This window comes from Leptopilina boulardi, unplaced genomic scaffold (genome assembly GCF_019393585.1).
Source record: "Leptopilina boulardi isolate dan_hultmark-lab unplaced genomic scaffold, ZJU_Lbou_2.1 LbouV2_13, whole genome shotgun sequence".
NCBI lineage: Eukaryota > Metazoa > Arthropoda > Insecta > Hymenoptera > Figitidae > Leptopilina > Leptopilina boulardi.
In genome coordinates this window covers 1,184,062-1,209,788 of record NW_026137674.1, presented here as the reverse complement: position 1 = coordinate 1,209,788, position 25,727 = coordinate 1,184,062, and the positions used below count along the sequence as shown (strand labels likewise).

Genomic DNA, 25,727 nt, shown 5'->3' with positions numbered 1-25,727 from the left:
AAACTCTCCCCTCCTAGCCTAGGCTCAGTCACCACAGGTGAAGAGGTGTTCCCGAGAGTGCAGGAGAAGGTGTACTCTGATAAGAGTGGAGAGGACCCACTCATGCATTAACAGGAACGGAGAGAGAAGGAGTGGAGTGGTGAGTGACCACCCAGTGGGAAGTCTATGCGACAAACCCAAATTGAGCAGAGGATGAGTTAGGAGGACTTACTCAAGGCTTAAAATAAGAAAAGTGTGTTGGAAATGAGGGGTGAGTGTTCACCCAGAGTCAGGTCTATGTAACAGACTCAATTTGAGCAGAGGACGAGTGAGGAGGACTTACACAAGGCTCAAAATAGGGAGAAAGAGTGTTGGGGTGAGAGGTCACCCAGTGAAATGGCTGTTAGTCATTCACAAAATAATTCGCTGGTGAGTAATGAGAACTCACTCAGTGCTTATCAAAAAGTGTCAAATGAAAAGGGTGAGTGTTCACCTAGTGAAACATCTGCGTGGCAGACAAAAAGAGGTGGTAGATCTAATGAGGAGGACTCACTCCGTGTAGAAAGTGAGATGGAGCGTCCAGGTGTTAGTGGGATATCAAGCGTTAGTGGCACTGGGGCAAAATGTCTCAGTGGTGAAAGGATGTTAAATCCTACTACTTGTGGCGTTGGTGTTAGTGGGACTAATAGTGCTGAAAATTTAGCAGTGCGTATAGTCCAGGGGAGGAGAGAAGTTGCAAGTGATGCAACGGAATTCCCGAACCAGAAGAGATGATTGATTGGGCTAGGGCTGAAAATAGATACTTTTTAAAAGTCATCATCGCGGATCGTCCATATTTGGCGTTGTTCGATCCTGGTGCGATGATCACATTTGTAGCTCCCAAATTGGCGGCGAAATTTTGTGAGAGATTGGAGGCGGCCGATACAAAGGTCCAAAGTGCCCATGGTAGATCAACGAGTACATTAGGAAAGTTGAGATTGTGACTGACAGTCCACGGTCATTCACAATCGTCCGAATTAAAGGTAATTGATCCATTGACTCAGGATATGAACATCACATTCGAGTAAGTGATGCGACACCGGTCAAGCATAGACCACGAAGGATGCCAGACATGATTTTAGAGTGGCTCATAAAAGAGGTTAAGAAGTTGTTGGAACAAGGGATCATCGATCGTGCTGCGAGCGAGTGGAGCTCAGCACCAGTGGTTGTAAAAAAAAGCAATGGTACTTTACGTCTATGTTTCCATTACAGAGACCTGAACAAAGTAATCATCATCCAAAATAGGCACTTGGTAATGTTCCAAGACCTATTTTCAAGGTGGATTGAGGTGAGACCTCTGAGATCGGCGCATGGCAAGTCGATTGTCAAGGCCTTCGAGGAGTTGATTTTATTTATATGGGAAATTCCAAATTACTTGTTGACAGACAACGGAGAAGAGTTTGATAACAACTATCTGAAATCAACACTCGAAGAGTATGGCGTGTGTTATTAGACTTCACCACCATATCACCCTCAGGCCAACCCCGTGGAAAGAAGCAATCGTATGCTGAAAACGATGATTGACACCTTTGTAGGTTCTGGTCACCGTGATTGGGACAAGCATGTACACAAGTTTCGTCATACAGTCAACATGGCAGTCTAAGACTACGGAGGTATCACCGGCGTTTCTCAATTTTTGTAGGCAACCTAAGCCCGTTAACATTTCCCACCAGAGAGTCGACCAAGTTTGCCTATTCTAAGCAAACTAGGGCGAACCTGTATTAGGGAGGATGACGTTCCGGAGGGAAGAGCGGAGCAGGAGGCTCAAAGGCAAGGAGCGTTTGGTCCTATGTTGTTGGATGTACTGAGAGAGTTGGACCAGCGTTTGGAGGGAGTTCCATAAGAGTTAAAGGAGGAACGTCAAATGCGACGTTCCTAATAAGGAAGAGACATAATTCTTGTTCGTTAAAAAAATTTTGGTTAAAAGAAATGTTATGAGTTTATCTTCATTCCTTACTTATTTTTTTGGTTTATGGTTTAATCAATTTTCTTAGTTTATTTTGTGTGAAATAAAAAAAAAATATTTTGAGAAATCAAGGGTCAGAATACTTACTTTCCCCGCTTTAGTTGTTTTGCGTGATTTGATTTTTGTGGCTAGTTGTGAGGTTGATAGACGATATTAGTGAGGGTAACTTCGGCCTAGGGGAGGGGATTGTAACGAAGCATTCGTTAATATGATTTTTAAGTCATTGAATCGATAAATGGTCTGTGCTTTTCTATGTGGCAGTCTAGGATAAGTACCTTTCGCCAAATCTGTCAAAAGACTGAATTACGCAGGCGTAGCGTACGAACGTTCACTGGGATGGCGGATAGGGCCGAATGATTATTCCTTAGGTTTGGGCTGTCTATAGGAGAAAGAGAAATGGGACCATAAATAGGGATCAATGGACTGGCAAGGGGATCTTCACAGCAGTTCAATTTCCGAATTATATAGAGCGGACATGCTCTCGTCGATTGATATATATCTTTAATAATTTCGTTAGTTTATTAATAGTGGTAGTTGTTTCTTATTGTTGGTTAATAAATAGATTTATTAAATATTGCCTGTCATTATTTGAGTGTGGTGGTAATTCCTGATTGATAGAAGTATTCCATTCCTATTTCCAAGGCGTGAGCAGTAGCAGTTTTTTAACGGGCGAACTGGTAAGAATACATTTTATATCCGGCCTGCATCAACGTCTACGCAACAGACGTTCTTGTTTTCGTCGAATCCCCTTTTGAGATTTTCGTAAATTATTCATTTGTGAAATTGGCGAGTTAGATGCAAGTTTATTTACTTATAAGTCAATAACCCGTTACAATTTTGGCGCCCAATGTAGGGCAACGCCAAGACATTAAGGCAGAAGAAAAATTTTATATTTGTGAATTTTATTGATTGGAGGTATATATCATATTTTATGTTACCAGATAATATTTGTGAATTTGTATGTATTTGTGTGGACTTTGTATATTATCGAAATATGCATCGGGAAATTTAATCTCAAGCGTGAAAAGCATTTTTTTTGAAAAGCTGATGGACACCCAAAGTTTAGAAAAACTATAAATTTTGTTCCAAAAAAAAAGAAAAACTTAAATTATTTTAAAATGTAAGAAATAGAGTTTTTTCTTATATATATTTTTATATGTACCTAATTATTTGTTTAATTTATGTTGCTATGTATTTTTTAACGTACCCATTTATTAATTTTTATTTTTTTGAGGTTATGTATTGACAACTCAAAGGTTGTCATACTTAATTTGTTCATATATAGAATAAGTAAACATATTGACATTATCCATATCACAAGAAATTTTCTTTAGATTTTATATATTTGACTCATACGCATGGACAGAATAAACTATATATAACAAAAAACTTAGAACAAGAACATCTTTCCTGTTTGATTCAACACTTTTCTTATTCTTAACTATTTGCGCATGTGCGTATATCGTTCTCCCGATAGCAACCGATTAAGAACAATTAAAAAAGTATAACTTATTTTACACGATTGAAAACAATTTGAATCAATTAAAAAAATATATACTTCAATTGAAAACAATTCAAAACGATTAAAAAAATTTTGTACTCAATTCTTCTGAATCGTGTTCCTGTTCAAAAAATAGCCAAGCCGATCATTTGTATAATAATAAAACGATTGGGCTCCTCACATTGTGGTTCGTACTGGTCAATATAATTGGAAAATAAATATCTACTTCAATATTCAACGAAAGCAGCGGAAGGCTAAGTCTTTGTCTTTTCGATTTGTCTTCTGTTATGAATGTGTGTTTGTTTAATTGTATATTTAAATCTATTTGAACTATTTATTTGTCTTTTGATCTTTTTTTAATTTGTAAAAACGAAAAACCTGACGAAAATTAATTTTATACAATTTATATTTAATCGAAATTTAGAGTGCGCAATAGAGACGTTTCTTAGAAATTTAGAATTGACAAGGACGAATCATTTATTGTTAAACGGTTTATGTAATTGTGATTTGATAACTGAAAGCGCAATAATTATACTCTATTTATTTGAATTTACTGATTTTTAATTTACATTACCTAATTTGAATTATTTTATCGTTGATTTATTTAGAGATTTTATTTATTCTTATTTAAAGTTTAATTTTTGCTTTCTCATAATAAAAAAATTGTCAAAAGATTTATTTGAAATGTTCGGAATATTTAATTGCAAAGTATAGTGAAAATGGTGTAAAGATTTAAATGTCCCGATTAAATAAATGTTTAGGAAACTTTCGCGCTAAACATTTATTCAAGTGGGTCATTTAAATATTTACACAATTTTCACTAAACATTGGAATTAAATATTCCGAAAATTTCAAAATCGAGCAAGTTGGACCAGGGTACTCCACACCTATGAACTTTGACGTAAAGGGGCTATGTTCTCCTTTGACCTTTAAAATTTTATGGGAGAGGGTCATCTCTGGTACTAATTTTGAGGTTTTATCTGCCTCAATTCCGTCAAAAACCTAAGTTTTAGACATATGAACTTGACTTTTGAGATTATTTTTATTTTATACTATGTTTTTGTCTTTTGGCCTTGAGTATTGATGCTATCTTAATTTTTAACCTATGTTTTTGACATGTTTGGTACAATCTTCGAGACAGCGACAAAATCTGTTTATAATATAGAAAGCTATGTACATATACAGTTCTTTTTCGAGAATAACTGTTCTCCCTTCTAATGTGTATTCTACACACATATAAATCTATTTACTAAATTCAATTTTGTATTAATTACAAAACAGTTACGTACAATGTTCTAAAAAATTATTTCAAACTGTAAATTACACAGGTCTACAAGGTATTTTTTTGAGATATTGGAGTGGTTCCTAATTATTTTTGTATCCTGAACACGATTCCGGGTTAAAAAATTGCGTATCACGTCAGGGTTTTAAGTAAACTGGGGGTAAAGTTTCCACAAATCGTGTTTTTGAAGGTTGTCAGTATTTCTTTTCTCCTTAACCTGACGTGATAGAGACTTCTATATAGGCTTAAATTAAAACTTATATCTTACACTTTAAGACGCATATATGCGCAAGATATACAATTTTTTAAATTTTTAATAAAATAAGGTTTAAGTCACCCAAAAAGATTATTGGGGTCATTACCTCCATTTTTTAAAATTTCAAAATTTTTTTATTATCCGAATATGGAACTAAAAATGTACAATTTAAACTTTAATTTAAGCCTATATAGAAGTCTCTAGCACGTCTGGTTAAGGAGAAAAAAAATACTGAAAACCCTAAAAAATACATTTTGGGCGACTTTTACCCCAACTTTTTCAAAAAAATGTTTGTCTTGCGTACATGGGTCTTAAAGTGTAAGATATAAGCTTTAATTTAGGTCCATACTCAAAATCCTGACGTGATCCGCAATTTTGGAACCTAGGATTGTGTTCAACACAAAAATACAAAGAAAACCACTACGACAACTAAAAAAAAGTCTTATTTTGTAGACCTGTGTTATTTTGTAAATCATTGATTCTTTTAAAACTTTAAATTGTTGATGTCTTAGATGATGATTAAAAGATCTAAATTTTGTTACAGATTTATTATAAGTTTTATGGCATTAATTTTTCTATTGCAGGCTAGTTTAACCATTTTTGGAGTCATTGGTGGTCCATTGTTGGCAATTTTTACTTTAGGAATGCTTTCTGAATCAGCTACACAACGAGGTGCTATTATTGGAACTTTAAGTAGTTTAATCTTTTCGTTTTGGATCGCTTTTGGCCAACCAAGACCAGAACCTGCAGTTCTGCTAGTAAATACATATGGCTGTGATCCACAAAATCTAACTGCTCCAGTTCTTAATACTACCATATTAACTAGGTAACACTCGATATTACATTTTAATTAACATTTAAAAACACTCAAACCAAATAAAACCTTGGTTTTAAAAAAACTTTTTTAATTGTAGCACTCAAATAACAGAATATATGTCTACAATATTACATCAATATTTTACGACAGTATTGCGATTGTTAGGGGACTTCATATAGATTCTGAAACATCAACCTAATTTTTTACATAAATGTATATAAAGTACACAATATAGGATTTCATATAGGAATTTTCAGTTGATTGCTTTATGCAGGCGGAAGTTTTCAAAAATTAAAAATTCTTTTATTAAAAATCAAATAATATTACTGCAATTCATCTGAAAAGAAAAAAAATTTGTGCTTTGCAATACGCCTTCTGAATTAGAGTCTCAGCTTTTATGGTATTCAAGACTGATCTCAACTGTAAGAGAAAAAATTATTACCATTTGGCGGCAGTAAGTATGGAACTATGATGAACTACATCTATATTAAAATTTTCTATATAATTTCCTACTTGATATCTCATAAGGAAAAATAAAACAGTGAAGTCCGCACATCAAAACACGTAAGATCTTACTTGGATTCCTTCATGTATGTAGGAATCATATCAAAGTCCAGAAAGAATCTTATGTAGTTTTCTATATATGTTCTCATATATTCCTGCATAGAATCTTATGTAAATTTCACACATACTGCCTTCAGATAATAATAATTTTTTCTCTTACACTTGAGATCAGTCTTGAATACCATAAAAGCTGAGACTCTAATTCAGAAGGCGTATTGCAAAGCACAAATTTTTTTCTTCTCAGATGAATTGCATTAATATTATTTGATTTTTAATAAAATAATTTTTAATTTTTGAAAACTTCCGTCTGCATAAAGCAACCAACTGAAAATTCCTATATGAAATCATACATTGTGTCCTTTATATACTTTATATATAATTATAATTCAGTGTGAAATCCTAAATGGTTACCTATATTAATACATTTCTGTAAAATTTTATATAAGGAAAACTTTAGTATTTCATATTTTATTTTTGTAAGATTTAATGTGGGTAATTATAAAGAAAACTGACATGGGAAATTGATAAAAAAAATGTAAGAAATTACAGAAGAATCTATATGAATTCCTATGTAAAAACACAAATACGAATTTTCAAAATTGTCCCAATTTTACATACGGTTTTTATGGATTTCCATATGGATTCATATAATCAACCTGGGATTTCATATTGGTTTTTGATAGGATTCCTTGTAAGATCTTATGTAGGAATTTTCATCATTAGTAAAAACATTGAGATAAAGGAGGAAAAAAATATTTTGTTATTCAAAGAGTTAATTTGGCTAGTACCCAAATTGTTTATCATAATATTTTTTTATTTTTTCCATGCAGGCTAATCATAATACGTTTAATTTAATAAATTAGCAAGATGTTAAGTGGTAAAAAGAAACCGCCTAGCTCTGAATTTAGAAAACCAAAAGGGGAAAAAATTAACAGTTAGACCGTGCTAAAAAGGATATAAATATTAAAAAGTATATAATAAAAAAAGAATATACAATTCTTAAAGACAAAGTAATTTCTACAAAAACTGTAAAGAATTTTAGTTGTTTTTATTTGAAAAAATTTAGAATAAATTTATAATTTAAAAAACAATTGTTAAACAACATTGAATTTTAAAAAAGTAAGTAAACATTAATTAAAATTGTTAGGTATATAATAAAAAGAGAACAAAATTTCGAAAACATTTTCAACTTTCGTGTTCTGAATTAATTGTCTAAAACGAATTTTGCAGAATAATGCCTTATATTTTTCTATAACGATTGTAGAATATCGTTTTAGATATGTTACCTAACAGAGTAACAACACAGATCTAAAACTAAACGAGAACAAAGTTCTATAATCTTTGCGATTGAAATGTTCTAAAATAATTCCAGAACAAAATGTCAGAACTTTTCTGTAACATAAGTGTTCTTTTCATATTATAGAATAATTGTGGAATGTGTTCATTGGGCAGTTATCTTTTGCTTTCACACGTGGAGTCATATAACAATTTAACTAATTCATCAGGATAAGCAGTTAAATCATCTAACTTTACTTTACCCTTATGACAACAACTACTAAATTTTTTATCTGACGGCTCTTCACACAAGAAGTTTAACGAATTACAATTGTTACATTTAACATTCATCAAACCTAAATAATTTTGTGAAATTATATTTTTATTAAATTCATTAAAAGCAATAATAGCTATTTCTAATGTTTTAAACTTATTATTACTCTTTTTATTAGTTTTACTCGTTGAATCTATCAATTGGCGTTCTTTTTTTATTAACTGACTGTCTAATAAAAATTTCGCCTTTTTACATAAAATATTTTGGTCTATTCTTTCTTCATTTTCGATTTTTATTTTACGAAAACTCCGTTTCCTAAGTTTATCTATCTCTTGTCTGCATTCTTTTTTTCTATCGTTTCCTTAAACCTCAGTTTTCTCTTTCTTTCAGTACTTTTTATACGCTGGTTAATTTTTTTCTCATTATCTTCTCCTAAAGAACGCACAAGCATTTTTAGGGAGTTTGAATTATTATTTTAACTCTCATCTGTAACATCATTGGTAATATTAGAAAAACTAGAAGAATTTGTTTTTTCATAACTGAGTTCATTTACTCGATTTTTATAAAGACAATTCCAATTATATTCAACAAATAAATGCCTATTATCTAATGTCTTCATAGAAGGAAAGGGACTTAAACGATTACTTCTAAACATAAAAACTAAATGATTTCTCATTTGACTGTGAACGAAATTAAGATTATTTGGATCTAAATTGAAGAATATACATGTTGCAATTGCTATTGCAAATAAACCACAATCAATACCATTCGATTGTTGATGCACTGTTGCAAAAACTACTGGAGGTTGATAAGGATATAATCTATTTAAATATTTTATTTGATCCTCATTTAAACAACCTAAATTAAGATTATCATAAATATAAAGTCTTGCTCCATTGTAATAAGTACATATCCAATGACCAGCAACACAAGAACCACTAAAATGTATTTGAATATGCTTTTGATTTTTTTTAATAGAACAAATTTGATCAAGCATATTTAAATACAAGGTACTTTGCATGTTGAAAATAGAATTAGATTCTCTTCTCAACAATTTTTCAAATTCATAAATATGATTATCATTTAGCATTTCTCCTTCTTCATCAATAATTTTAAAATCTGCGTCACTTAAATTAGAATACCTTTCTTTTTGTAACATGATTTTCTTACTGCAATTTACAGATGTAACTTTGACAACTTACCCCAAAAAATCCTCTTCTGTATAATGCACCCTCAAATAGTATTAAAAATTTTTTAATATTTTATTTTAATGGTGCTTAAAGTTATTGATATTTTAAATAGTCTTATGTTATGTAATGATTCTTATTCGTTATTATCTTCACATAATTCTTATGTGGTTTGAAAGAGATTTAATGTAAGAATTTTTTATTACTCCCTAACAGCAACGAACTTTTAATAATATCCTATGGACGTCCTACCCGCATCCGGGAATTTGTATATCTCTAGGATGTTCTCAAGATATCTACGGATATACCTGAGACATCCTAGGGTTGTTAAACTTTCCGGTCATTCCCACGACATTCCTAAGATATCTTGAATATCCAAATGGTAATGGGGGATCACACGTTAAGTGATCAATGTTCAAAAAAATTTTTCTTCAAACATGCTTACACTCGATGCAGTTGTAGTTCTCATAAATGTTAATTTTTGGTAAAAATATTTTTTCATTTAAATTATAGATCCGTATTTTCCGAGGGGGAGGAGGTCCAAGTTTTGGGATGTTACAGTACAACGCAAGTTTTAATAATTTTTAGGGTTTCGTAGCCAGGGTCGAAAGCCTTATAGTTTCGTTTTGGCGTTCGTTCGTCCGTCGTACATGGTAACCGCTTCCATGGCAACAGTTACTATGGTAACAGTTACTTACTATGACAATAGTTAGTATAGCAAAAGTTACTATGGCAAAAGTTACTATGGCAATAGTTGCTATGGCAACAGTTGATTTCTAAAGCAACCGTTGCTATGACAGTGGTCAATATTATCATGAGGAGGACATTTTTTAAATATTTAAATTATAAAAATAGATGGATTCATTCGATTCTAAAGAAAAAAATTTCTTAAGCAATATATTTATTATATTCCAAAGTTTTCAGTCTTATTATGCTTCTTTTTCCTTAATTAGTTTAATAAAAAAAAAATTACGTACTTTTACAGATGAAAATAAGTTTTTGCTTCTTACAATCAGTTGAACACTACCGAACATTAAATGAATGCACACTTTTTTTTATTAATAATTATTATTAAACATGCGCTATCTATGTAAACCAATAAGAAAATCATTTTCCTTTTTGTTTGTATATTGAAGTAGAGAGAAGGGAGAATTTAAAAATTTTATTGGTTTACACTTCTCTCTCTCTCTCTCTCTCTCTCTCTCTTACTTTTGTCTCTTTTGATGACACCATAAAGGAGGGCTAAATATCCCACTCTTCAAATGTGGGCTGACAAAATGGTTTCCGCTTCTCTCTCTCTCTCTCTCTCTCTCTCTTACTTTTGTCTCTTTTGATGACACCATAAAGGAGGGCTAAATATCCCACTCTTCAAATTTTATTTTATGTAGTAATACATGCAGACAGACAAAATATATATAGAACATGCGGGACAGACAGCCACTTGAAATTATTATATGTAATATTTTAGGTATCAAGGAACAAGAATATGACAATAAAAATTTGGTTTTATTAGGTTATTAATGTTTTTTTAGACGTTGAAATCGACAGTTTTTAAGAATTTTCAACGAAAGGCGTTCCACTCTTACTCAATTCTTATTCAATAAAACTCACATTTTTCATTGCAAAATGATTTTAATACACTTTTTAACTTGTAAAATGATAATAATAATAGCAATAATAACTGTTATTCCTGTAGCGAACTGAGTAAAAGAAATTGATCAGATCGGGCTGTAACTTGCACATAGTTTAGTCCTAGGGGTGAGTAATTTAACTACAAAGTATTGTTAGGTTTTTTCAAAAACTGTCGAAGAGGGAAGGGGTTGAATTTTATTGAAAAATTTAAACAGTAAATTTTTGAAGACTTGTAACTTTTAGACAAAAAGAAGAAAATAAATTTGTCCTATGTTTTCGAAGGTTTTTTCATGCTCTTTCAAATAGTGCAAAAAAATTTTCAAAAAGTTTAAATTTTGACACTTTTTTGAAAATTAAACTTTTTTAGAATTTTTTTTTAAGTTCAGTCCTTTTTCTTTTTATTTATTTACTTTTTTTGAAAGCTAAAAATGAGTATTTTCAGCACAAAAAATATTGTGATGTCCTTTTTTGTCATTTTCAAGATATGAATTAATTAATTAATTAATGTTAATAAAAAATGAAATATTTCACAAATAACTAAAGTTATTGCAATCCTGAAGTTACCAATTAAAACCTGACGTAATTCCGCATGCAACGAGCCCTATATGGACTATTTTGGATTAGAGGATTCTTATAAACAATTGCCTTGTTAGCTAATTGTTTATTAACAATCCACTACTTCATATAGTGTTCGTTGAATGCGGAATTACGTCAGCTTTCAATTGGTACCTTCAGGATTGCAATAACTTTATTTATTAGTGAAATATTTCATTTTTTATAAACATTAATTAACTAACATCTCGAAAATAACAAAAAAGGGCATCTCAATATTTTTTGTGGTGAAAATACACGTTTTTAGTTTTCAAAAAAAAGAAATAAATAAAAAGGACCGAACTTAAAAAAATTCGAAAAAAAGTTTAATTTTCAAAATTAAAAGGTTAAAATTTGAATTTTTTTGCACCATTCGAAAGAGCAGGAAAAAACCTTTGGAAAACATACAGGACAAATTTTTTTTCTTTCTGTTTAAAAGTTACAAGTCTTCAAAAATTTCCTGTTTAAATTTTTCGAAAAAATTTAACCCTCTCCCACTCCTACAGTTTTTGAAAAAACCTAACAATACTTCGTGGTTCAATTACTTACCCCTAGGGCTAAACAATGTATTTTTTTCATTTCTACACGTAAAAATACGTAAAAATTTATAAATTTGAATACCTTAAGATAAAATTTTCTTCTTTTTTTATTCAAAAAATCCATGTTTTTTTCTAAAAATATGAGTTTTCCTTAAAAACAATATGAAAATCAATTCCAATCGTGCTCGCTATATTTTTCCTGTAATCTGCATGTAAAAATACGCATGTATACCAAATGTATGTCTTGGTCAAATATTGTGTGCGCTAGGGAGATTAAACCATAGTCATTTTTAGGGATTTTTCGTAAAAAATTCATAGTTTTTCCTTGACAAATCTATGATAATCAATTCCTGTGAGATTTGCTATATTTTTCATGTAATCTACACGCCAAAATACATATGTGTACCAAATTTCAGTCCTCTAGATAAATTCATGTGGCTGATAGGGGGGGGGGGGTACATGCCTTGCTTCACTAGTCTCATTAATAGGGTTCCCCCTTCGGGTACGGAACCCTAAGGTTCATTTTTTTGAAAAAAAATTTACTTCAAATGTTGATTGAAATTACAATTTTATTTAAAAGATCTTCGACTAAGGGCAGATAAAAGTAGTTATTGAGCTTGTGTGAAAATTAGAGCTAAATCGGTTCAGTGGTTTTCGAGAAATCGAGTTTACCGACTTGAAAAACATGGTTTTCAAACAAACGAGTTTTAACTGAACGCACGACTTAACAGTTCAGAATTCAATTTATTACTGAAATTTTTCTGTATTCTATGGTAGGGAACGAATTCGTCTAGAATATATACTCAGGCATACGAAAATTGTACTATAGAATATAGAAGACGGGACAAAAGAATCAGATTTCTATAGGTACTCGTTACAGACGCCGCACCTGCTCTACACCCACGGCGCGCCTTTCTAGTTTTGTCTATAACTTCGAAAATATTTCTCGAATCTTAATAAAATTTTTTTTCACAGTAGGCAAATATATATACTTTAAGAGAATGAAAAAAATCGATTTTTTAAAATCGTGACTGTATATAACCACTTAATAACCTAAAAAAACCAAATTTTTATTGTCATATTCTTGTTCCTTGATACCTAAAATATAGACATATTAATTTGTGGTAATTAAAATGAACGTATACTTTTAAAACAATTAGTTTAAACAGGAACGCCATTTCGGTATTTTTAACAAGTTTTAACTCAAACGGAATTCATATTCGTAATTAGTTACCCAAAAAACAATCCTAGTGACGAGTTGCAAGTGAATATCAAAATAGGTGACTTTTGAGAAAACATATTAGATTTGGGTTTTTGAAATTTTAAATGTTTACCCCAAATTCAGAATTAGAGTTCAAAATACCTTAAATAACGTCAAATAACGTCAGTGTGGTGTATATCTGCTTATTTTTGTTTTTTTTTAAGTTTTTCTAAGTAGGTACGTGTATATGATACCATTAAAGTCCGAAATCAGTTAATGTGGACATTAACTAGTTAATTTGTGGATTACCTAGTCAAATCAATTAAAGTTCGAAGGTAAACTTTTTTCCAACGTTAACTAGTTCATGTGCAGATTACCTAGTTAATGTGAACATTATCGAGCTTAGTCTCGTTAAAGTACGGAAAAACGACTTTACTAAAATGGAATATAATGTATAACTAAATAAAGCACACCTTTTACAAAATTAAATAACAATTTATAAACAATAAAATTGAGATAAAAATACTATATTGTAAATATCAAAAAATATAAGTATAAATATAATTTTCAATTTAAAATACAGATACAGATTCACACAATAACAAACTACAATAACGGAGAAAGAATAAACAGAATAAGCATTTTAAATCAATTTCAAAATCATGGCTAATTCATTACTTACAAATTTTTATTTTATTAAATTTCTTATAAAATGTATTGTTAGATTGGAATAAATAACAATAAAAATAATTTTTAAGTTCATTTTTTCATTTTTGACGTTATTATTATTATTCTAATATCTTTTGCAGAATATGTGCTGTGTGTGTCAATGTTTATTTGTATATTTATTTATAAATTGTGTCAAATTCATAAATAACAAAGTGTCCAACCCTGAGTGTATAATGTATCCAACCCTAAGTAGAAGTAACATTTTTGAATTGTGCTTGCCATAACCAGACATGTTTTTCTATTCGATTTTTCACTTCATTTTTTCTTCAATCATGAACCCCACAATATATGCAATAAACTTACCTTGCCGATTTCTTGTTTCTTATATTCATTTTTCTTGTTTAATCACATCGCTCACAAAACTTTTTTCGTTCCTACAAATGCACCGACATTACATTACATACATTACATAATAAAATGAAACTCATTTATTAGCACAAGATGAAGACTGGTGATATTTAGAATTGCAAAAGATATTGTTTTTACGGCAAGCACATCTATTGGTTTTGCATCTGGATTTGCAATAACATTTTGTATATATCTCTGATCAAAACCAAGAGATTGCTTTATTGCCATTTAACGCAAAGAAATTTTTAAATTAGGGACATCTGTTTTTGTGGGAAAATTTTGTTTACAAACACTAAATTGCAATCTTACATACAATTGTTGTAAAACACCTGTTTTAGTACACAGTTTGTAAAATCCGTCCTCTGACCTATTAAGGTGGTTCACCGGCAAATCACTTTTCTTTAAAATATCTTTAAACTCTAGGCAAATGTTCCATTTTATTTATTTTATAAGTGGTAAAAAACCCAGTACCCCTTGCCATGCTGAAAAATGAGAAATTTGGGTTCAAAGTTGCACCAGTTAACATAGGATTCCTTATCTGAACATGCAAAATTCATACATTTTATTGAATTTTTTAAAAAGTTTTCCTTAAATTTTTTTTAAAAACGAGTATATTGTAGAATGGAATTAATGAAATAATATAAAAAAAGTTTTAGTAGGGGTATCCATATTAATTTTTGAATTACAACATTTTAAAGTAGAAAAGTTAGGTTATTTATAGATTTTTCAATAGAGTCAAGTATACTCGTTTGAGAAAGAGAGAGAAAGCACGACAGTGAAGTGAGCTGTTGATTAGTATAAACTAGTCGCCGGAGAATCATTGTATGTTTCCTTCATGAGTTTCATATATTTTTTCCGTTTTATCACAGATTGCATGACCTGACATGTCACATTGAGTGCAAGTATGTGCACCTGAAGTCTCTTTCTCACAAACTATGCAAATAAAACTTTCCTTTGTTGTAACGACGAAAACTCACTCATTTCGGTAATTGTTGAGGGTACGTCTTCTGTCATAACTTCTTGCGAAGCAGTCAATGTTTGAAGTTTCCCTTTATGATTCGTTACGTTAAGAATTTCTTGCGGTACAAGGGTTGACTCAAGTCCTACTTTTGCTTTGCAGCCTAACATGGCTTTATATGGTCTTTTTTTGATTGCAGAATGATAAGCCCGATTTTTCATAAATTGAACAAAGCGCACACCTTCGCACACACTTTCTCACTTTCGACTAACCGCGTTACAAAAAAAGATGCGACTGACGGAGGGTTAAGGGGAGTCACCACCTTTATTTTGTGTCCTTTAAGGAGTACTTTCGTTTGCGAAGAAGAAAAATAGGCACCTCTTTACAATTTTTTTCACAGCAATTTTAATATAAATTTAAAAACTTTTTTTATTCCTAAAATTACATTATTAAAAATAGAAAAAGCAAAAATTGATTTGTTTTTTCATTGTTAATAACGATTCGTAGAGAGCGCCAAAGTAGAGGTCTAAAATTTGTTAGGTTTTGCGGTACCCCCTGTAGAGCCGACCCTGATAGTCCAAAATCAAAAAACCAAATTTTTTTTAGTATTAATAAATACCCAGTGGACTATTATCATGGAATTAAAAAAAACAAAATGGCGTCCTGTTAAAATCAAAATTTAAAAATCAGTAGTTTTTAAAAGTTTTTGGCTATAAAAAAATGGGAAAAAATTTCATTTTCAAAAGTTTGATAATTATTCCACTGAAGAATATGTTTTTTAACAACATGCAAAAAAATTCTCAAAATCTCGTTTAGATTTTTTGTTACAGGGGGTACCAGTTTTCAAATTTTGATTTATTTGAAAAGATGCAATAATAAATTGTTTAAACTTTGTTAACAAACAATAATTATCTTGAAAAACCTTGAGGAATTGAGTCTTTTTTTCAAGATACAAATTAAAAAATGTTTAAGCTACCCTGGATAGCCTTCGTGTAGTACGTGTATACAAAAGAAATTCTATCTAGAAGTAAAATACAGTTTTCCAATAAGTATATACTGAATCTTTAGAGTCCCTCTTCTCTGAAGCTGTATTTTCAACTAACATATGAGGGTCCTCAAACAAACTTCTTAACGAAATTGCCCTTATTGAATACTATCTCCTTGTTCAATGTAAACCATTATTCACATCCAGGGAAAAATATTTTGTATACCACGATACTGAAGAAATTGTAAGAGATTCTTGGATTAATTTCTTGTGAATATCATTAAAATTTTCAATAACATAATACTGGGTTAGGGTCCATTGAAAATAGTTTATAAGAAATTTTGTATCAAACTCATTTCTAAGGGTTCATAATTAATCCCTCTATCAAACAAATATAATATATATAATTAAATAGTATAATCATCATCATTGTTCTTTTTTCAGGAAGGGCGATACTTCTTTTTTCTATTTGTACAGACTTTCGTATATGTGGTATAGTCCAATTGGATTTATTGTTGCATTCGTCATAGGGCTTTTTATCAGTTGGTTGGAAAATATTGTGCGAAAGGAACCTAAGGAATTAAAAGATCCAGATTTGTTTTTTCCTGTCATAGCTAAATGTATGCGACGAAAACGAAGACTTTCTGCGTATAATATATCGCAAAAATATAATGTTGGGATTGACACAAATCTGCCTGAAAAGTGCAGTACAATATTCTAAATATCGCCTAATTAGTAATAGTAATAGCCTAATTGTATATTCTAATTATAATACATTTGATGTTAATTTATTAGCTGAAAAAATAAAATTTTAAAAATTTTTACATTCTGTGTTCTGGTTTATAAAAATATTCCAAATTAATTTACGTCAATCTTAAATTGCAAGTCAATTTGAAACATAGCAAAAATTAACTACACATGTATATAAAATGTTTGCCAATTCAGACGAGTGTTAAGAAACATGCCATTCTAGAAAATAATTTTTGTTGAATATGGATGGTTAAGTCGGTTCAACTTTTAATAATTTAATAAAATACATTTCATAATTTTTAATATTAGTAGCTTTATATACACAATCTAGACTAGGGTGCCTCAAAAAAACCCGATTTTTGAATTTCTGTAACGCTACCTCAAAATACTGTTCCTTAGGAAAAAAGAAGAGATATGTATTTTTTTTAAATTGTTATGATCGAAGTTCGCAACTATTTTTTTCTTTTTATATTTTTATAATCAAACATATATTGTATAAACATACAGTTAATAAACATATATTATATCAAACAACACATAAATATTTATTGTAAAATTGTTTAACCCTTTTAGTACCATAATTAGGACACTTGATAAATAGATACAAGAGGTACTTCATCTATGGTTTTCAGGGCCGCTGATTACGAATCGGAAGTTAGTTATTCAAAATTCAAAATTTCGGATTGAATATGGCGGACGACTTTATTAAAAATTAATACAATTGGCTTGAAAATGGTTAATCGGGGTTTTTGGGGTCGCTGATTCAATATTCGAAATTAGTTTTTTGAAATACAAAATTTTTCTAAATTATTTAGAATAAAATAATTCTGAAAGTAATCAAGTCATATTTTTATTATTCAATTTGCAGTGTTTCTTCTTTTAACAAATTTTAATCTATTAACGACTATCAGGACACGACATTGAATTTGCGGCTTTTGTTTTATATCAAGCAAAATTTTCTTTTAATCTATCAAGCATCATTTATAATGTAAAATTTATCGCTCTTATCGATTTTATAGCTAATTTTTTTTTATAATTAAATCAAAAAATTTATAACAATTCTTTTGCAAAAAAAATAAGATTTTTCCTAAACTTTTTTTGTTTAATCAATATTTTGAGATGGAAAATAAAATGAGATGGTAACAGTAGACCAAGATATTGCGTCCTTGAATCCTCAACTTTGTAAGTTCATAGTTGCAAATAATCTTAGCTGGGGACAACACTAGTTATGACAAAAATTAAAATAATTTATATTTTTGTTTTTCAAAAAAGGGATAGATTTAGAATTGAAAAAAATTGCACTATTCGAAAGAGCAGGTGAAAATTCATTATTCAATTATAAAATTAATTTTTTTTTAAATATCATAAAGTAATACTTTTTTTTTAATAAGTTGATTTCTGACATCGATTTATATAAATAATTAATTAACTCTTCTGAACTAAATACGTCAATGTGTAAATTCATCCGAAATATTCATTTTCTTCTCAGGTTATTAGAGAATTTTGTAAGACATCTATACATTTCATCTCTTGTTATTTTTTCTGTACAATTGATGGACACATATTCTAAAGTAATAAATAATATTAATTCACAAATCTTAAATACACATACAGACAACCAGAGATACGGACATACAAACAAACAGACATTTAGACATACACGCATACACACATATAGACATACTGATATACAGATATACCGACATACAGATATACCTACATAAAGGTGAAAAAATGGACATACAGACATAAGGACATTCTGACATACATACTAACAGACATACATACAAACAGACATACGGACAAACAGATATACAGACATTCCAACATGCAGACGTATAGACAAGCCTACAGACACACAATCGTACGGACATGCAGACATATAGACAGACATTCAGAAAAATGGACATACGGACATGCAGACATACATACTAACAGACATACATACAAACAGACATACGGACAACGAGACATGCAGACATACAGACATTCCAAAATACCGATATGCAGATGTATGCAGGCATACAGACACACAAACATACGAACATGCAGAAGTACTGACAGACACACAGACATTCAAATAAATAGACATACGGACATTCGGCATACAGGCGTATACACATACATACAAACAGACATACGGACATACAGGCATATAAACATATATACTTGCGGACATGCAGACATACTCTTATACCGACATGCAGACTTACAGACATTGCGACATGTCGACGTATACACTTACAGACATACGGACAAACAGACATGCAGACATACTGACATACCGAAATGCAGACATGCAGATTTACAGACATTTTGTCATACCGTCATGCAGACATACATACAAACGGACATACAGAAATACGAACATACAGGCGTATAGACAGACATACATCTTTTGTACAGAAGTATATAAATAAAAATTGTAAATCTAATACTCGCAACAGCTGCTATTGATTCGACTGGTATTTCTTCGTGATCTCCTTTCCCTGATCGTGACATTTTTTTAAATCTTTCCTTGCCAAATATAAAAATCAAAAGAGTTGTCATCATTTTCTTAGCATTATTTTTGAATTTATTTAATTTTTCTCTCTCCTCTTTGTTTAAAGAAATTTCACCTGCTTTTATATCGTTTTCTTTTTCTTGAATAATCATTAAATTTGATAAATCTGTTTGCAAATCTGAAAATGTTAATTCCTGAAATGTATCTGTTGAGGTCGATGCATCTGTAAAAAAATTATAACCAATTAAATTTTATTAAATTGAAACATTTCTTGTTGATAGCTAATAGAATTAAATGACCCTTCTTTTGACTAAATAAATGCACAATTTTCGTTCATTTTTCGTGGATAAAAAGTAGTTTTAAAATATTTACCCGTGGCACTCGATATATAGGTATTTTCTACAATAATTTCATGTTTATTGACAATAAGACTTTGTAGCCATTCGGTATGTTTTAAAAAAATGGTAATTGTTTGTGTTAATAAATGTCGTAAACTTGAATAAAAGTCCGAATATTATCGTTTTTATTCATATGAAACCTTCTAATTAATAAAAGTTGTAAATAGAATATAAAATTACTACATTCATAAGGTAGATGTTGAGAGAATAAATTTTTCTCCTACCACTTTAAAGATAATTAGGTAAGAAATATTAAATTTTAAGTTAAATAATACTAACCATGAATCGCCACAATTTTGGCTTTATATGTTTTGTTTCCTCATTTAACAATAGCATGATCCTGATTTTTTTTTAAAATTTCGTTTTCCTCTACAACACTAAAAGTTTCTTGGGTCACCCAATGTACTAAGTACTGCATATTGCAGTGTCAAAACACAACAACTATTTTCAAAACAATATTTCAATTCATTTGTTTTAAACTAATTTCATAATATTAAAATGTCAAAAATAAAGATTTTCAATTTCTTAACATTTTAGCTAATTATAAATTCGTATAATTTTTTTAAACTTTATATTATTTTGTAATTAAATTTTACATGTGATTTCCATTGAAAATTTTACTTAAAAATTATTTAAAACACTTGAATTTATAGGATTTATTAAAGTTCGCAACCATGTAATAAATAATAATATAATGTTTAAAATTATTATTTCACAAAATTGATATTTCAACGGGTGGTACAAAGACTAACATAAACCAAATTCGAGATGAAAAAAAGTCTCCAAGAAAATATAACCAAAAATACAGTTTTCATTTTCAGTTTTCTGTACAAATGAAAAAGTTTTATCGAAGTTTCTTTTTCGTTTTGACATTCGGACATACAGACAAACATACATACGGACATACAGGCATACGGGTACACAGTCAGACATACAGACGTACACAAGGTCATACATACAGACATACGAGTATACAGTAATACCCCGGACTTACGCGACAGGTGGGACCGAGCGACGCCCGTGTAAGTCGAATTCGCGTAAATCGGGGTTTATTTAACACACATACGTATAGACAGTTATACAGACAAGCAGACTTACGGACAAACATACATTCAGAAATACCAACTAATGGACATACTGACACACAGATGAATATAAATTTTAATTTTCGGGAAGTTAATTTAAAAAGTACACTGAAGTGCTCTTTTCTCCTTATTTTCATAACTTTTTTAAATAATGAAAAAGATTTTTGAACATGACGTTTTGAGTAAAAATTTGCTGTTGTAAATTACTATTTTTATTTTCAAAATATAAAATATTTCGTCAAAAGATGGAGTAATACTAGAAGTAGTAGATGTTGTATTTAATTATGGATTTTATAATAATGTAATACTAATAATAATATTAATAGTCATAATAATAATAATAATAGTAATAATTACTGATGATAATGTTATATTAATAATGTCACAATCATAAAGATTACAGCAATTGTTCGAAATGTCCACCTTCCACTTCGATGCAGCATTCCGCCCTGCTCACGAGATTGTCAATGCTGTTGCGTATCATCTCCGGGGTGACCAGGTCTACATCTAGACTTAATACATGATCAAGCCTTGAGTCATGTTTATGTCTTGATTCATGATCCAGTCTTGTGCAATATGCAAGAGATAGAATCTATACTCCAATCATAATCAATCCTCGAGCCATGATTCAGAGACACAATCAAGTCTTGAGCCTTGTTTAAGTCTTGATCCATGAACCAAAGTCTGATTCTAGACTAGTGATATGATCAATCCTGTAGCCATGATTTAGTGTCAGATTCATTCCTTAAGCCTTATCAATCCGTTAGTCATGTTTATGACTTGAACCATGATCCAGTTTTGTTACATAAAACAAGAGTTGGAATCTAGACTCGAGTCATGATCAAACGTGGAGCCATGATTTAGAGTCACAATCAATCTTTGATACATGATTAAGTCTTGATCCATGATGCAAAGTCTGAATCTAGACTCGAACCATGGTCAATCCTGAAACCATGATTTAGAGTTAGAATCTATCCTTGAACCATGACTGCTGCAAGAATAACATTTCTTCACGGCTTATTCCAATCAGGATGACGTTCCTCGTATTCCCTTACTGAGGCAGCAGCATTAAAATTGTTTCGGTCATATAATAAGATCATTTTGACATACTCCCTTGCCTCTTTTTATATGACCGAAAAAATAATTTATGACAGGAAAATGACTGGGAATTTTTTTTAAGTAGTTACAACAACTATAAAACTGGTCAAATCTTCAAAAATATTAAAACTAAAATTTTTCCCTCTTTATTTTATTAAAGTTAATAAAATTCTGAAAGAAATGACACCTTGACAAAGAGAATATGTTAATTTTTCAATTAGATATCTAAGAAAAACCCCGTTTTCAATGTCTTTACTATTTTTTTATTTCTCTGGCAAAAATTAATATTTTTAAACGTTCTTAGGCTCATTGAAATCGTATTTTGTTATGCAATTCAAATTATATAAAACAATTCATGTACACATTCTAATCTAGCGTATGCAAACCGTGAAAGTTGGCTCATAAAATGTCAAAAAATTGTGATTAATATTTATATGACAAAAACTAATCAGTAAAATGTATAAATTTTAAATTTACTTACATAAATCAGAGAAGTTTAGAATGATATATTTACTTGATTTTTAAACATTATATTTTATTGTAGAATTAAATTTAAATTTTTTGACATTTTATGAGCCAAATTTCACGGTTTGCATACGCTAGGAAAGAATGTGTACATGAATTGTTTTATATAACTTGAATTGCGTAACAAAATACGATTTCAATGAGCCTAAGAACGTTTAAAAATATTAATTTTTGCCAGAGATATAAAAAAAATAGTAAAAACATTGAAAATTGGGTTTTTCTTAGATATCTAATTGAAAAATTAACATATTCTCTTTCTCAAGGTGTCATTTCTTTCAGAATTTTATTAGCTTTAATAAAATAAAGAGGAAAAAATATCAGTTTTAATATTTTTGAAGATTTGAACAGTTTTATATGTAGGTGCACGTGCACGTGCACATGCGAGCCGTCGTAATGGTCGTGAGTCGTGTGATGAATGCCCGAATTGGGCTATAAACTTTTATTAATGTTATTTAATGTACAAATTCTATTTCCAAACCTGTTATAATTATATGGATTTAAATGAAATGTCATCTTAAATTTGAAATTCTACACTTGGGGGCTCGTCCAGGATGGAAATAGAATTTTTGTAGTATCGTTTTGTGAGAAGTCCCTGTGATGCATATAGTGTTGAATGTTGCCACGTGTTTGGAGTTTCGCAGATGCAATTGCGCTGTAATATCGTAGAAGTGCTGGTGAGATTTCGCTCTAACATTTGAACAAAAACTGTGACGATTTTGTGCTGTTTGTGAGTTGTGAAGCAAATTAAAGCGGAATAAATTTTAATTTTAAAATCGAGTGTGGAAGAAGGATGAGTCGTTTCGCGAATATACGCACGAAAAGATTATTCTAGGGAATCGTGTGCCAATTGCTGATGACGAAATTCTAGAATATATCGTGGAAGGTATCACTGACGATATGCTGCGCGATCAAGCGCGCATACAGCAGTTCACTTGTGTAAATGATCTTACGGAGGCTTTCGAGAAGGTTACGCTACGAGGACGAAGTTCAAGTACGTTTACATCTGGAGCTGGAAAACACGACGTTCGAGGTGGAGGACCAAGGAAGCTGGACCAGTCAGGAAAAGCTGGTGAAAAGGACGAGAGTAGAGCTCGAGGTTTAGTGAAGCGGTGCTATAATTGTGGAATGCGCGATCATATGAGTGTCTTGCCCTAATAAATCTCGTTGTTCGAAGTGTTTTGCGTGTCAAGAATATGGTCACATAGCTGTCAGTTGTCCAAAAAAAGGTGATGCATCTAAAAAAAGTTGTGCGGTAGTATTGACATCCGGACGAAAACACCCGAAAGAAGTTTCTATTGAAAATCACGAAGTGGAGGCGTTAATCGACACGGGTAGTAATATTTGTATTATGAGGGAAGACGAATATCTTAGGATCGGTGCTCCACAGTTACAATCGAGTAAGATCAAATTTGAGGGTGTGGGTGCTAGTGTTAACGAGACGATTGGAGAATTTAAGACGCAGATTAAAGTCGATGGACACGTTTATCCTATCCTTATACGCGTTGTTTCGGATACCATTACGCGACATAAGATGTTGATCGGGACTGACTTTTTAGATTTAGTTGATTTGAATGTTAAAGCGGATAAAGTGACTATTAAACCACTCGAGTCGTCTGACACTTTTGATTCGGAAGTTACGGAGATTTTTAATATTGAAGTAACGAGTGCCGTCGAAGTAAATGAGGTAAATGTGTCGCATATTCAGGACAGTGTAGTAAGACGGGATTTACAAAAGCTCGTGAGTGATTATAAACCGAGTGACGAAGTGGAGTGTCAAGTTAAAATGAGGCTGATTCTTAAAGATGACGATCCAGTTTATTCACCTGCAAGGCGCTTGGCACCATTTGAAAGGAAGATAGTGAATGCCTAAATCGGTGAATGGTTGGAAAAGAAAATAGCGCGACGTTCCACCTCCGATTATGCAAGTCCAGTGGTATTAGCTCGAAAAAAACGGGACTTATCGGTTATGTGTGGACTATAGACTTGTAAATAAAAAAAATTATAAAGGATCGATATCCCCTTCCTTTAATCGAGGATCAGCTTCATCGCTTACAGAGCGCGAAGATTTTTTCAGTGTTGGACTTGACGAACGGTTTTTTTCATGTGCCAATTAGCGAAGAAAGTCGAAAATATACCGCGTTTATTGTGCCGGATGGAACGTATGAGTTCAACAGAGTACCGTTCGGACTCTGTAATTCACCTGCGGTGTTTCAACGGTATGTCAATACAGTGTTGCGGGAACTGATTGAAGACGGTACTGTAATAGTGTACATGGACGATATTATTATTCCGTCGCTCGACGAACAATCGGGATCAGAGCGAATTAAAAAAGTATTGAAAGTCGCTAGTGAGGCCGGATTAAACATTAACTGGGAAAAGTGCGAGTTTCTGGTAAAGAGAGTCGAGTTTCTGGGACATATTATCGAGAACGGTTCCGTCCGACCTTCGGAGCGAAAAACTGAAGCAGTGCATCGATTTCCTAAGCCTAAGAATATTCAACAATTGCAGAGCTTTTTAGGATTGAGCGGATATTTCCGAAAATTTGTCACTGGATATTCTATGGTAGCGAGGCCGCTTACTCCGATGTTGCGATCGGGAGTGAGATTTCAGTTCGGAAACGCCCAGAAGCAAGCCTTTCAACAATTGAAGGCCGTACTCAGTGCAAAACCTGTGTTGAATTTGTATCGTGTTGGTGCGGAAACCGAACTTCATACAGATGCGTCCAAGTTAGGATTTGGGGCGATTCTGTTCCAAAAGAATAGTGAAGATCAAAAGTGGCATCCTATCTTTTACGCGAGTGAAAAGACTACTCCTGCCGAGGAGAATTACACAAGTTACGAGTTAGAAGTTCTCGCTATTATCAAGTCGCTCAGGAAGTTTCGCGTGTATCTGCTCGGCATTGACTTTAAAATTGTGACGGATTGTCGCGCGTTTACCCTCACCATGAGCAAAAGGGACTTGTGTGTGCGCGTTGCGCGATGGGCGTTAGCACTCGAGGAATTTAATTATTCTATCGAGCATCGGCCGGGTAAGAGTATGCCTCACGTTGACGCCCTCAGCCGAAATCCCCTCCCTTCATGTCTTGTCATCGATGAGTGCGAAGTGGGACTGCTAGCCGCGTTAAGAAAAGCACAGCACGACGATTCTGAAATTCGAGAATTTGAGATCTTCGCTAGAAAAAAACAGATTTCTGGATTTGTGCTTCGAGGAGGACTTGTTTTCAAGGAAGAGGATAACGAGGTCAA

General features: G+C 31.6%; 1 protein-coding gene across 13 annotated transcripts in view; it reads left to right on the top strand.

Moving 5' to 3' along the window:
* Positions 1–25,727, top strand: part of LOC127291230 (putative sodium-dependent multivitamin transporter) — a 425,330-nt gene that overhangs the window by 297,108 nt on the left and 102,495 nt on the right. For 10 of the 13 annotated variants that reach the window (XM_051320226.1, XM_051320223.1, XM_051320221.1 and 7 more), the window contains 2 exons: positions 5,608–5,849; positions 16,568–16,947. In XM_051320226.1, coding sequence (XP_051176183.1) covers positions 5,608–5,849; positions 16,568–16,844 — 519 coding nt within the window. In that variant the 3' untranslated portion in view covers positions 16,845–16,947. Of the gene's footprint in view, positions 1–5,607; positions 5,850–16,567; positions 16,948–25,727 lie in introns of those variants that run through there. The other 3 variants (XR_007844561.1, XM_051320216.1, XM_051320225.1) reach the window with 2 other exon arrangements.